Source organism: Spermophilus citellus, assembly GCF_964194105.1.
Source record: "Spermophilus citellus genome assembly, chromosome: 3".
Taxonomy (NCBI): Eukaryota; Metazoa; Chordata; class Mammalia; order Rodentia; family Sciuridae; genus Spermophilus; species Spermophilus citellus.
Window position 1 is genome coordinate 9,292,432 of NC_138184.1, and position 13,314 is coordinate 9,305,745.

General features: G+C 45.7%; 1 protein-coding gene across 13 annotated transcripts in view; it reads left to right on the forward strand.

Annotated features, from left to right (window-relative positions):
• DNM2 (dynamin 2) overlaps positions 1 to 13,314 on the forward strand; it is an 89,629-nt gene that overhangs the window by 49,377 nt on the left and 26,938 nt on the right. For 8 of the 13 annotated variants that reach the window (XM_081284104.1, XM_081284101.1, XM_081284099.1 and 5 more), the window contains exons 6-10: positions 4,387 to 4,547; positions 8,137 to 8,279; positions 9,553 to 9,688; positions 11,210 to 11,277; positions 12,031 to 12,169. In XM_081284104.1, the coding sequence (XP_081140230.1) occupies positions 4,387 to 4,547; positions 8,137 to 8,279; positions 9,553 to 9,688; positions 11,210 to 11,277; positions 12,031 to 12,169 (647 nt within the window). The remainder of the gene's footprint in view (positions 1 to 4,386; positions 4,548 to 8,136; positions 8,280 to 9,552; positions 9,689 to 11,209; positions 11,278 to 12,030; positions 12,170 to 13,314) is intronic. The other 5 variants (XM_081284097.1, XM_081284100.1, XM_081284098.1 and 2 more) reach the window with 1 other exon arrangement.

Here is a 13,314-nt window from a genome sequence, read left to right on the forward strand (position 1 = left end):
GTTATTTTCTTCCTGGGGGATTTTTAAAGCAAGTCCTAGACATTATATCATTTTATACATAAATATGCGCATTTCTTTTCAAATAATACTTCTTCTCATCCCTTTTCTTTTTCTATACCGTTTATTTGAAGAAGAAACTAGATCACATCCCACATTTGGAATTTGACCAGTTGTCATTCCCTATCAGCTGGTAATTAGATCCAGATGGAAGCCTGATTATCTTCAGGTTCAAGTTCAGGGTTGGGTATTCTCTCACAGGAGTAGCCTCAGCATTTTGTTGCTGCTGTTGTTTGTTTGTTTAGTTGTCAATGGACTTTATTTTATTTTTTTATATGTGGTGCTGAGAATTGAACCCAGAGCAAGCGCTCTACCACTGAGCCACAACCCCAGCCCAGCCTCAGCATTTTAATACATATTTTTTTCAGTTTTAAGATTTTAAAAATATTTTTGGTTGTAGATAGACATAATACCTTTATTTTCTTTGTTTGTTTATATATTTATTTTTATGTGGTGCTGAGGATCAGACCCAGTGCCTCACACATGCTAGGCAAGAACTCTACCACTGAGCTACATCCCCAGCCTCAAGATTTTTTAAAGTGTTAGACTCACAGCCAAACTAAGGGGAAAGTACAAAGATTTTTTCCAAAGTTTCTATGTGCCCCTGCTATCAACATCCTGTGGGAGAGAGGTGCTTTCATTATAATTTGTGAACTTCCATTGATACATCATCACCTCAGATCCATAGTTTACATTAAGGTTTACTCTTGGTATTATAAATATTTTATTTTCAAAAGATGAGGATAAAAAGATGAGTATCTTCACACAACATATGTTAATACTAACATCTGTCAGCCATTTTGTGAGAATGTTGCCAAAATATAACATTTATCTTAGCAAAAACAATAAGCCAAAAAACGTGAGAATAGCAAACATTTATTGAGTATGTATATGTACCAGCCACTACTCTAAACTCAGTATGTGAGAACTCATTGAATCCTGATAGCAACTCAATCAGGTGGTTTATTCTGTTCTCATCCCCATTTTATAGAAGAAACCGAAGCACTAGAGGACTAAATCCCTTTACCCAGCTCCTAGAGCTAGAGAGTAGCAAACATAGTTTTTGAGGCCCTAGCCCTTCAGCACCATGCTTCTGTGACCCTCTTTTACATTTCAAACATTTCACCATAACAGGTCAATAGTCTTCAATGTGACTTCAGGATGTCTCAGGGAATTCCTTACATAGGGCCCGAAGGCCATCACATTATCCCTACTTGCTGGACACTGAGGCCACTTCCTGATTTTCACCATGGCACAATGTCTGGCTATTTGATTTTTTTTAAAAATATTTTTTTAGTTGTCAATGGACCTTTATTTTATTTATTGGTTCGTGGTGCTGAGAATCTAACCCAGTGCCTCACACATGCTAGGCAAGCCCTCTGCCACTGAGCCACAACCCCAGCCCTGGCTATTTGATTTTTAAGAACATCCTTCTCTCTAGGATCTGCTCTCAGCTATGGGCATATTCTGGTCTTCATCCCTGTTGGCATCACTTAGACCTTTTCTTTTGCTCCTGGGGGTTCCTGCCTTGATGACTAGGATAGACCTGGGAAAATATTCACACTTCAGTTGTCACCTTCCCCTAGCACTGCTGAGACACTGAGTAGTGAGATGGCCCCGAATCAGAAGGGAGCATGGTCAGAGGCCAAATCTAAAAACCCACTTGGCTGTGAGGATCAGGGTCTGAGAAGTGAGTCAGCTACCAGCCAGCGTGGAGGGAGGAAGTGCTGGGGCTAAGAGGAAGCCAGCCCCACACCCTTGACCAGCCACTCTGCCCTGAGCTCCCTGGAATGGTCTTGAGCCTCCCCCTTAGCCTCTGGGATCAGGGGTGTGCTCAGCATCTATGGGCACTAGCTGAGCTAAGAATCCAATGGCATGGACCTTGTGTACCTCATTCCTCACTAATGACCACATAACTCCTTCCTCTGTTGTCATGGAGGACAACTCGCATGGGCCTGCTCCCATATTGTCTCGTGATCTCAGGCTCTCTCTTTCTCAGTTTCTTCCCTCTCCATGTGCTTCAGAACTCCTCCCCCTGAGATCTGAGGGTGTTGTGCAGGAGGCCCTGAGTTTTATCCCCTAGCACCACAAAATAAAAAGTCCTTCCCACTGGATCCTTATTCCTGGTTTACAAGACATTTGCAATTCTAATACCTTTAAAGGAACCCAAGTCCAAGCCAGATGACCTCTGTCTGCCCCACCCTGATATTCCCCTCTGTATTCTGATACATGTACAGTATTGAGTATGGCTTGACAGGGTTCTAGGTTCAGAGTTTGGTTCACCTACTATGACTTCATGTTGGCATGCCTCAGTTTCTCCATCTATAAAATGGACATAATGACAGCTTATGAAGAGGACAGGAGCCATCCTGTCTACACAAGTCTTAGCAATGTAAATGGCAGGCACTACTCCTCTCTCCAAGAGAAACATGTACAACCCCCACCACTGGTGTTCTCATATACCACATGGAGTATGAGTACAAGACATTTGTCACTTTGGACCTTTTGCCATTACCTTTCCAGTTTTAATTATGTTGATAACAATTAATAGCAACAACTGTATCTGTGTCTGCTACTAGGTGATGTTCTTTTTGTTTTTATTTTTGTGGTACTGAGAATTGAACCCAGGGGCGCTCACTTCTACTGAGCTACATCCCCAGCCCTTTTTGTTTTTTTATTTTATTTTTGAGACAGGTCTTGCTAAGATGCTGAGGCTGGCCTCAAACTTGTGATCTTCCTGCCTCAGCCTCCCAAATAGCTAGGTAAAGTTCTTTATTTTTCATGATACCCATCTGTATACCCTTAGTGCTGAGTGCCTCCTGCCTGGATTCAGGGAGTCCTGGCTGTTCTGGGTTTCTTTCTTTTTTCTTTTCTTTTTTTTTCCTCTCTCTCTCTCCTCCCTCCCCCCCCCTCTCTCTTTTCTGTTGGGGGTAGGGGCTCTGCTGGTGATTGAACCCAGGGCCTTGCAAGTGCTCTACCACTGAGCTTTATCCCCACTCTTTTTTTTTTAAATATATTCCTTTTTCCCTTATTATTATTTTTTTAATCTGTGTGTTCATTCATTTAAAAAGATAGGGTTCCTCATCTGGACCCCAACGTTCTGGGCTCAATGTGTCTTCCCATGTTCTGACTTTTTGTTTGTTTGTTCATTGTACTAGGGATTGAACCCAGGGCACTCTACCACTGAGATACATCTCCAGCCCTTTTTATTTTTTACTTTGATACAGGGTCTGGCTAAGTTACCTAGGCTGGCCTTGAACTTGCCATCCTGCCTCAGGCTCCCAAGTTGCTGGGATTACAGGTGTGTGCCCCTGCACTAGCCCATGTTCTGCCTTTTTGAATGCCATCCCTTGCCCCTCTTCTCTCCAGGTTTCTTTATTTTCAAATATTGTATATCTTTTTCCAGACTAGCATTTTTATTCTAAAAGTGTTTTTTACCATTGGAAAAGTTGAAAATGATACTGAAAGCAACAAATTGAGGAGATAATCTCCTGATTCCACTAAGCCACACCTCCAGCTCTCTCACTTGATTACTTTTAACTATTGTGTTTCATTCCAGAAAACAAATGCAATCTTTTTTTTTTTTTAATCACTCATGTTTTCTTCAAGTTTTTTTTCTAGTTTTCTGTTTTCTGTGGGGATCTGTGATCCCTTGAAAGTTCATTTTGGTAGGCACCCAATGTTGATTCTTTGCCAGCAGAACCCAGATTTTTTTCTTTGCCAAATAATTTTGGCAAAGCTTTTATGCCACCAATTTTGAAATCTTCAGTTCCCATCTGCTTCTAATGGTGTTTTTGGATTTTCTATTTGGTGCCTTTCATCTCTCTCTGCATAAGGTCCCAGTATGCCAGATATTGAAAATATAGTAGCTTTGTAGTTGTGGTGGTGGTGTCTGTTTGTTTTTGTCTCTGTGTTTCTTTGCTTTGTTTTTTGGGGTGGTGGGAATGGAACCCAGGGCTTCTTGCATGCTAGTAAGTGTTCTGCCGCTGTGCCATATCATCTCAGCCCTGTAGTAGCTTTTAATGTCTAGCAAGATTTAGCTGCCTTCTGATTGCCTTGTAACTGTCTTTAGCTTTTTTCTGGCATCTGTCTCACAGACTGGATATGAGTTGTCGTTCCTCCAAACATTTATGTTGCTTTTCCATACTGCTTTCTGCTGCATTGCACTGTCAGTTGTTTCTGAGTATCGTGTGTTGACCCATGTGTCCCAGTCTCCGCACGTCCATCTCTACACCCAAACCTGGCCCTGCCCATTTTATGTCCATAGTAGATACCCGGACACCTTAGTGCTCCTGACCAAGGCCTTATCCTTACTGTGTCTTCCCACAGGCTACATTGGTGTGGTGAACCGCAGCCAGAAGGACATTGAGGGCAAGAAGGACATCCGTGCAGCACTGGCAGCAGAGAGGAAATTCTTCCTCTCCCACCCAGCCTACCGGCACATGGCTGATCGCATGGGCACCCCACACCTGCAGAAGACCCTGAATCAGGTACCATGAGGATTTGGGGTCTCTGTGTATAGTGGGACAGTCTGCACACTGCACAACAGCCACTGTCCATACTTGTACCATCTTCAGTCTAAACCAGCAGGGTTTTTTTAGAAAAATGGGTTCAATCCACATTATTACTCCACAATGAGTGCTTTTAATATGGAACCTGATAGGATTGGGTTGGTTCAATCAGTTGGTATTTGACTTTTTAATATTGCCATTATTTTTTGTTTTTTTAATTGCCATTGTAATTTAGCCAAAGGCTCAGAAGTTTGCATGCAATTCTGGAGTTGGTGACCTGAATTAAGGTTGGCTGGACTAAAGCAAAGCCAGGTGGCCTTCAGTACCTGACTGCAGCTAAGTAGGAAGACTCTGCAGTCTGAACCTCGAGGTTCCAAAACCCAGCCCAGCCTCAGATGTGTGGTCCCGGCCCAGCTTGTCCAAGGTTCTCTCCTCTTGGGTCCACCGATTGAGAATGGTCACTGTGCCTGCTTCCTAGGGCTGGCATCTGAAATCAGCAGGGCCATGTGTGTTCAGTGTACAGCACAGATGCTGCATGCAGTATACTGATACATGGCAGCAGCCACCCTGGAACTGGATTGTTTTCCCATCCCTCTTTTTGAGGTAGTGTATTCCTAGGGTTCATAAACAAAAATAGTATTGAAATGTATACTGTGAAAACTTTCCTTCCATGGGCTCCACCATCATTACCCTGCCTGAATTTTTTTTTTGTCCATGAAAACAAAGAACTGTGAGAAGTCCCTCTTCTCCCTTACCGTAACCATGATAGTCAGGGATTCCTGCTGCCTTGCTTTTTTTCTGCTCCACACTTACCTTGGGGAGCGCCATCCCGATAGTTAAGGACCCTTCCTTACTCCCAGAACTGGACCCTGATCTACTCAACAGGCTTATTTTTTTTTTTTTTCTCAAGCGCTTGAGATGGTTTCTAATCTTCCTGGTCAATAAACAGCTATAGTTTGTATCATTTTATAGATGTATAGATGTGCACGTTTCCCTGGGGGGTAGACTCCCTGCTGTGGCGTTGTGTAGAAACAGGTGAGAAGCTGTACCTGGCCTGGCCTTCACTGATTTCCTGGTTTTCCCAGACAGTGTTGCCCTCTCAGCTGTCCCTGTGGTTGAGCAGATCAGGGGCCAGCTTTTGGGAGCTAAGCAGCTACAGCAAAGAGTAAAGAAGGGCTCTTTACTACAGGGACAGATCTCCTGGAGATAGTATGGGACAAAGGAGAGCAGATGGAGTAGGGATCCCTGACTGCAGGCATTGTTTATGATAAGAAAGGGAGAATGGGTCTTCTCGAAGTGCTTCCTGCTTTCTGGCAACTTTCAGGATGATGGCCTCAGAACGGCAATCTGAAGGTCATACCTTCATGCACAAACTGGGGACCCAGTGGCACTGTGAGAACAGATCCTGTCCACCCAGAGGGCTTTCTTCTTGTCCCTCTGTGTGTATGTATGTGTGGTACTGGAGATCAGGGAAGGCTTATTTTTAGTGGTGGGCCAGGGAGCAAGCCACCAGGTAAATGGATGATCAAGTGTTAACTTGGGCTGGGGTGGGGGCCAGAAGTAACACAGAGCAGGCAGCTCAGGGGAGGGAAGAGGGAAGTCAGCCTCCCTTGGGAGAGGCCCTCCAGGACCGGAAGTAGGCAGGCCTCGGCAGAGGGGAGGAGGCAGAAAAAAGGAAGGAAACCTCCACTGCAGCTGGCTAAGGCCTCCCAGGGGCCCATGGGTGAGTGGCTCAGAGGCCCCTTAGGAGTCAGGAAGGGTTGGCCCCTTTCACATTGGGTGACTTTCTGGGACAGTGTTTCCCCAAGTTAAATACTGTAGGATCTCAGACGGGAGTAAAGGTCTGCAGAGCCCCAAGCATCAATCCCCACCATTTGAGACTCTCAGCTCCCATAGAGAGGGGCCTGTGGGCTGGGTCATGGAGGCAGGGACCCCTGCTTACAGAGAACTCCGGGGTGGCCTAGTAGAGCCACACCACAGATGAGAGGCTTCTTTATGCCTCTTTTCTAGCTTAATAGATACTTAGAAAATTCTCTTCTATTAGAGGACAGGTGGCAGCAGAATTCTGGTGTTCACTTTTTGGGTAGTGGCTGATTTTATGGTTTTTGTTTTTTTCATTCATTTTTTTTCCTTTATTTTGTATTAGGGGGAAAAAAGGTCATCCATCCCCATAGTGACTGTCCCATTTCTTCCTTTCCTGTAATGGATGCTTGTGCCTTTTCCAGAGGTGACTTTTGTCGTCGCTTCCTGTGTTTTCTTCTAGGGCCTGAAGAGAGGGACATGTCTACACTGTATATCCCTCCTTCCCCTCCCCGACTCCACTGCTTCCTCCTTGTCCTTTCCTCCCTCTTCCCCTCCCTCCCTTCCTTTCCTTCTTTTCTCCTTTTTACTTTTCTCCCTATTTTCCCTTCTCTTTTTTGGGGGGGTTACTGGGGATTGAATCCAGGGGTGCTGTCCTACTGAGTTACATCCCCAGTACCCCTACCCCCTTTGTTTGAGATAGGATTTTGCTTAATTGCCCAGGCTGGCCTCGAGACTTACGATCCCTCAGCCTCGGCCTACTGAGTAGCTGGATTGCAGGTGTGTGCCACTGCACCCCACCTTCCTTCCCTTCTTCCTCTTCCTCCTCCTTTACCCCCTCTTCCTTACCATTTTTTTCCCATTAGGTGGGGGATGGAACCCAGGGCCTGTGTGTGCTGAGCAAGTGCCCTGCACTGAGCTACATCCCTAGCCCTTTTTCCCCCTGCCCTAGATGGCAGTAGCTTACCCCCATTCCATATCTAGTTTTCTGTCAAACAGCACATCTTGTGGGTCATTCCCTGTCTTTTTTCTGCCATGAACCTCCCTTTCAGAGATTAACAGATATCAGATTCATAAAGTTCAAAAGCAGAATAAGGTGCTGGGGGTGTAGTTCAGCGGTAGGGCACTGGCGTGCGGGAGGTCCTGGGCCCCATTCTAAGCACCACAAAAAATAAATTAACTAAAGCAGAACAGTAAAGCAAAAGGGAGCACTGAGAAGGCCATCCTCCGGCCAGCCCTCTCTATGCTCCAATCCACCGTCTTCCGTGTTAGTTTCTTCAGAAACTTGTGTTGAGGCAAATGCAGGTGCTGCCTTTCTTTCACAGCAGGGAGCCCGTCGTATGTGCATTGTGTTCTTCTCAGGATATCTTTTCCACATAAGTTTGCAGGATTGTCACTGTCGGTCCTCTGGTCAGTGGGCTCTGCAGGGCCGCGCGGACTTCTCACTGAGTGGTACCGAGGCGGATGTCCCGGGTCAGCAGGCCTCTTGCCCTCTTTGCCTCCTTGTCAGCATCTGTGTGTCTCCGTGGTGTGACTGCCTCATTGACCACCCAGTGCCCTATGGCAAGGGTGATCACTCAGTTGTGGCCCCTCTTTTAGCCTGGGCGTAAGCGTGTCCATTGCTGGATACTTTTTCTGTTGCTTTTACTTGAGGCTGAGGAGTGTGCTGGTCTCAGGTGGCATTGGCCCTCCATGGGGAAAACAGGGCCTGCACCTTCCTGGTTTCCTGCCCACAATGACCTCCCTGATATCTGCCCTTCTCTTGCAGCAACTGACCAACCACATCCGGGAGTCACTGCCAGCCCTACGCAGCAAGCTGCAAAGTCAGCTGCTGTCCCTAGAGAAGGAGGTAGAGGAGTATAAGAATTTCCGTCCCGATGACCCCACACGGAAAACCAAAGCCCTGCTACAGTATGTGCCTCTCCTTTCCCTCCCACCTTCCCACAGCATCCCCGGGCTGGGTGCCCATTTGACCTTGTTGTCTGTTCATTCATTCAGCAAGTATTTGTTGAGAACCACCTGTGTGCCAGACCTTATCCTAAGCACCATGGTGTGGCAGTGAATAGGGCAGGTGCCCATCCTTCTCCCCAGGGTGTGCAGGAAGCGGGAAAGGGAAGGAATGGAACAGAAAATTAGTAAGTAGCAAAACATATGGTAAAAAGCTGAGAATGGGGCTCGGGTGGTGGCTCAGCGGTAGAGCGCCCGCCTAGCACGTGCTAGGCCCTGGGTTCGATCCTCAGCACCACATAAAAATAAATAAATATTATGAAGATATTGTGTTCAACTAAAAAATAAATATATATATTAAAAAAAAAAAAAAGCTGAGCATGGCAGTGTACACCTGTAATCCCAACTACTGGAGAGGCTGAGGCAGGAGGATGGCCAGTTAACTTCTGGCACTGGGAGTCTGAGGTGAATTACTATTAGTTGGAAGCATTTTTCTTTTTTGTGAGTGCACAGAATAACTATGTATTTTAGGGTCAGCGACTTTTTGAAGTTGATGAAATGCACAAATGCCTTCAGTTCTCAACAGTGACAGTGTGAGGTAGATGTTGTTCCTATCCACCACTTTGCACATGAAAAACTGAGGTGCAGGGGACAACTTTGCCTATCCAAGCCTCAGCACTCATCAGTGGTACAGACCCCACCTGAACAGGCTGGAAAGGGAACCTGTGTAGCCACCTGAGTTGCTGAAGGGGCTACCTTTTTTATATTATTATTAATTTTTTTTCATTTAGTTTTAGTTGTTGATGGACTTTTATTTTATTTATTTACTTATTTATATGTGGTGCTGAGAATCGAACCCAGTGCCTCACACGTGCCAGGCAGGTGCTCTAGCACTGAGCTACAGCCCCAGCCTCAGAGGGGCTACCTTTTTATACCACCATCTGCCAAGTCAAGTTGAGCCTCGGGGCAGAGGTTGAGTAGCTGTGATGTCAGATCTTCATCTGGAAACTAAGAAAAATAATTGACCCCCTCAGGTTCAGTGGGAGGATAATCGCAAGAGGCTTTGCAAACATTTGCCCTCAGCAGCTCTTGTATTTTGTTGATTTGTTTTAGTATAAGCCTATATTTTGCTGCTAAAAATGAAGCAGACAAGTACATCATGGTTCACCTGGGAACATAATTCCAGAGCCATGCAGACACCTCTGCTTTGACATTTGTGTTTTCTTTTTCTTCACAGGATGGTCCAGCAATTTGGGGTGGACTTTGAGAAAAGAATCGAGGGCTCAGGAGACCAAGTGGACACGCTGGAGCTCTCAGGGGGCGCCCGAATCAATCGCATCTTCCATGAGCGCTTTCCCTTTGAGCTGGTGAAGGTAGCACCCCGGAGATGGGCCCCATCTCTAGCCAGGCACCCTCCCTCTTGGCCTCGACTCTGGTCTTTCTGGCCATAATGTCTGTGGGTAGACCATGGCCCAGAGGAGGCACCCCCATGGGCTTTCTTCCCCCAGTGGGCAGCTTAGGAGTTCAGGGCAAAATTATATTTAAATCCCATTTGTTTGCATTGATAAAAACCAATATATGTTCTTTGCTAATTCTGTCAGCCCTCCAAGTTCATGTGTTTCACATTCACAGGTTTAACCAACTGCAGATCGAAAATACTAGAAAAGAAAAAAACATCTGTACTGAACACTACAGAATTTTTTCTTGTCATTATTCCCTGTGCAAAACAGTGTAGCTATTTACATAGCATTTACTTTGTGTTAGGTATTATAAATCATCTAGAAATGTGGAAAGATATGCATAGGTTCTATGCAAATATTACACCCATGGCATAGTATATATAAAGGACTTGAGCATCCCTAGATGTGGTGTATTGGGGGAGGATCCTAGAGTCATCCACTGTGGATACCAAGAGACGACAGAAAATGGAGGTAAACTTGCAAGGAAAAATGTCCTCAACATGTTGTTAAAGGTAGAACCAGTTATGGAGCCTGCAGATACGGTGTATATGTACATGGCATAATAACAGCCTTCTGTGTGAAATTGTATGTAAATGTCTAGGACTACATCTGTATGGACAGATCTGCCAAGATGTTCTTGAAAATGTTAGCTCTGGAGCCTGGGATTTGGGATCCTCCTTTCCGCCTTCCCTTCCTTTTTTGGTGATTTGTTGGACACTTTACATTTTTTATAATGAGCATATAACATTTTAAAAAAAATAAATAAAATGCTTTTCAATAAAAGGAGAGAAACACCCACAATCCTAATAGCCACAGACAAGGCCTATTAACACTTAGGTAGGCATATTTTCTGAATTATTTCTGTGCAAATGGGTAAGCCTGCCACAAACACAGCATGTGTCCTTATCCATAATTGTATATACATATCTATTTTGTAATCAAAAAACAAATTATGCCTCTTTGTAACATGCATTTTTCATGCAGTAACCATCTTCCCAAACTAGTTATCAACATATAACAAATTGTTAGTGGCAAAATAATATCCTGTTTTATGGCTGTCCCATCATGTACTTAATCTGTCTCCCATTTTTGATCATTTAGGTTCTATTTACACTTTTCGGCAGCTACTGAAAAGTTCTGTGCATGTTGCTAAATCTTTCTTAATTCCTTAAGATGAATTTCTAGAGTATTGGAACTAGTAAGTGAAGTATAGGAATGTTTTGGAGAGATTATTACTTTATACAGACCATGTGAGAGTGTTAGTTTTAGAACATCTTTGCTGAAACTGGGTTATAATTTTTAAATTTTTATTCTTGAATTAAATAATTTGTCCTATGAATACAACTGTGCTAGGAAATCACCTTCCCCAAGTACACACCTGTGCTAGGGTACCCCAGGGACCTCCCTTCATTTGTTTGGCTTATCTCTTCTCAGATGGAGTTTGATGAGAAAGACTTAAGACGAGAGATCAGCTATGCCATTAAGAACATTCATGGAGTCAGGCAAGTTTCCTTCCCCTCCACAGTGACACCCTCTAGCCAGTTGGGCTTCCCAAACCTCTTGGCACCCCAATTGTGAGGTTCTTGGGTGATTTTCAAGAGCTGTAAGCCTGTCCTTTTAGGTCGCTAAAGGCATTGAAGGGGGCTGGGGATATGGCTCAAGCGGTAGCGCGCTCGCCTGGCATGCGTGCGGCCCGGGTTCGATCCTCAGCACCACATACAAACAAAGATGTTGTGTCCGCCAAAAACTAAATAAATAAATATTAAAATTAAAAAAATATAAACTTAAAAAAAAAATAAAATAAAGGCATTGAAGGGGGGCATGTTTCAGTCCTTCCTGAATCTTTTGCAGGCCACCGTGCATAGCATGGCCCCAGGGTTAGACACAGCTGATTGGTTGAGCCTTAGTCACTGGTAAATTAAGAGAGCTTACTGCAGATGGTCTGGGGCAGGGTAGGGCAGACTTGAGTCGGGTTCATAGAAATCTCAAATTTATCCTAATCGAAGGTCCCTCATGAGAGTCTTGGGTCCCCTTCTTATTCTAACAAAGGTAGTCTTTCCAATTATCCAGCCTTTATTGCCATTGGGTCCTCGGGTCACCTTGGGTTTCCCCACTGTGGACTCAGGCATCTGATCCCCAGATTTGATGTAACCTTCTTCTTCCTTGGGGACCCAGCCAGTACTTAGGAAGTTTCTGATCATGCTTTGTTTCTCTCTGACTTATCTCCCCTGCCCCCCGGGTACGGATGGTTTTAGGACTGGGCTCTTCACCCCGGACTTGGCGTTCGAGGCCATTGTGAAAAAGCAGGTCGTCAAGCTGAAAGAGCCCTGTCTGAAATGTGTCGACCTGGTTATCCAGGAGCTAATCAATACAGTTAGGCAGTGTACCAGTAAGGTATTGGATCCCTGGCAGGGTGACTCCTGGCCTTGTGGAAACCGGGGTATGGGAGTTTGGTATCAGGCCCCCAGTGTTGGTCATCCCCTAAGTTACCTAAATTTCTAAGAACTTGACCTCTATCCAGAGGAAGGGATGGGACCATGTCAGCCAGGGCCCACTGGGGGGGTGTCAGGCCTCCAGAACTGGCCAGACATGTGGACAGGCCTCCCTGGGGCCCTGATACCAAGCCTAGCATGTATCTGGTGGAATTGGGGCTTCACTGGGCTGTTGCTTTGCTGCCTTCTGGGAAGCAGAGAGGGACCCCACATCAGCTGCTGGAGGCCAAGCCCCTGAATCTACTTGACTGTCACCCCTTCGTGACAAATGCCCAGTATCCTCTGGCTTCTCTGGAGCCAACTCCTTCTGTTTCCCCATGGTGCTGGGAAAGGCCCAGATGCCAACAACATAACAAATGCTTAGTGCCCAGCTTGATAAAGCCTCCTGATCTCCCAAGTGCCCCCCGCCAGCTCCCCTGCACCCCATGCCACGTACCCTACCCCCTACCCAGCCTGTCCTCAGCCCATCTGATCACAAGTACCTGGGTGCCAGCTTTCACAGGCGGCTGCCTCCACTCAGCAGGACGTGTCGGGCTCCCAGAAGGGCCTGTTTCCCAGGGCAGCACGCTTTGGCCAAGCCACTCAAATGCTTCCCAGCGGGCAGTCTGTGCTTGTGCGACCATGATGTCCTCAACGCTCTGGGTTGGCAGGGAATTTCTGCTTGATATCTTTGTTCTTAGTCTGGAAAAGCCCCCATTTGCTTCTTAAGCTCCTTCAATTGGAAAAGGGGGAAACCAAACCTGCTTGGGTTGCTAATTATCATCCTAGAACCCTTCGTCATGAATGTGACCATTTAAGGCCTCCACCCATCATAGCTGTTCACAGATCATGGTGATCCATAGCACCTCCATAATTAAATGCCAGACCAGCCCTCCCCTCCCTTCCCCTCCAAGCCTCTGTGATCTGAAGCAGCTTCCGGGGCAAATGTGGGCACAGGCCCTCCATGCACGTACTAACCAGCTGATTCTCGTTTCTTCTCTCTCTCTGTCTCCTGTCTTGTGTGTGTGGCCTGCACTATCCCTGGGTGTCTTTCTACTTCGTCCCACC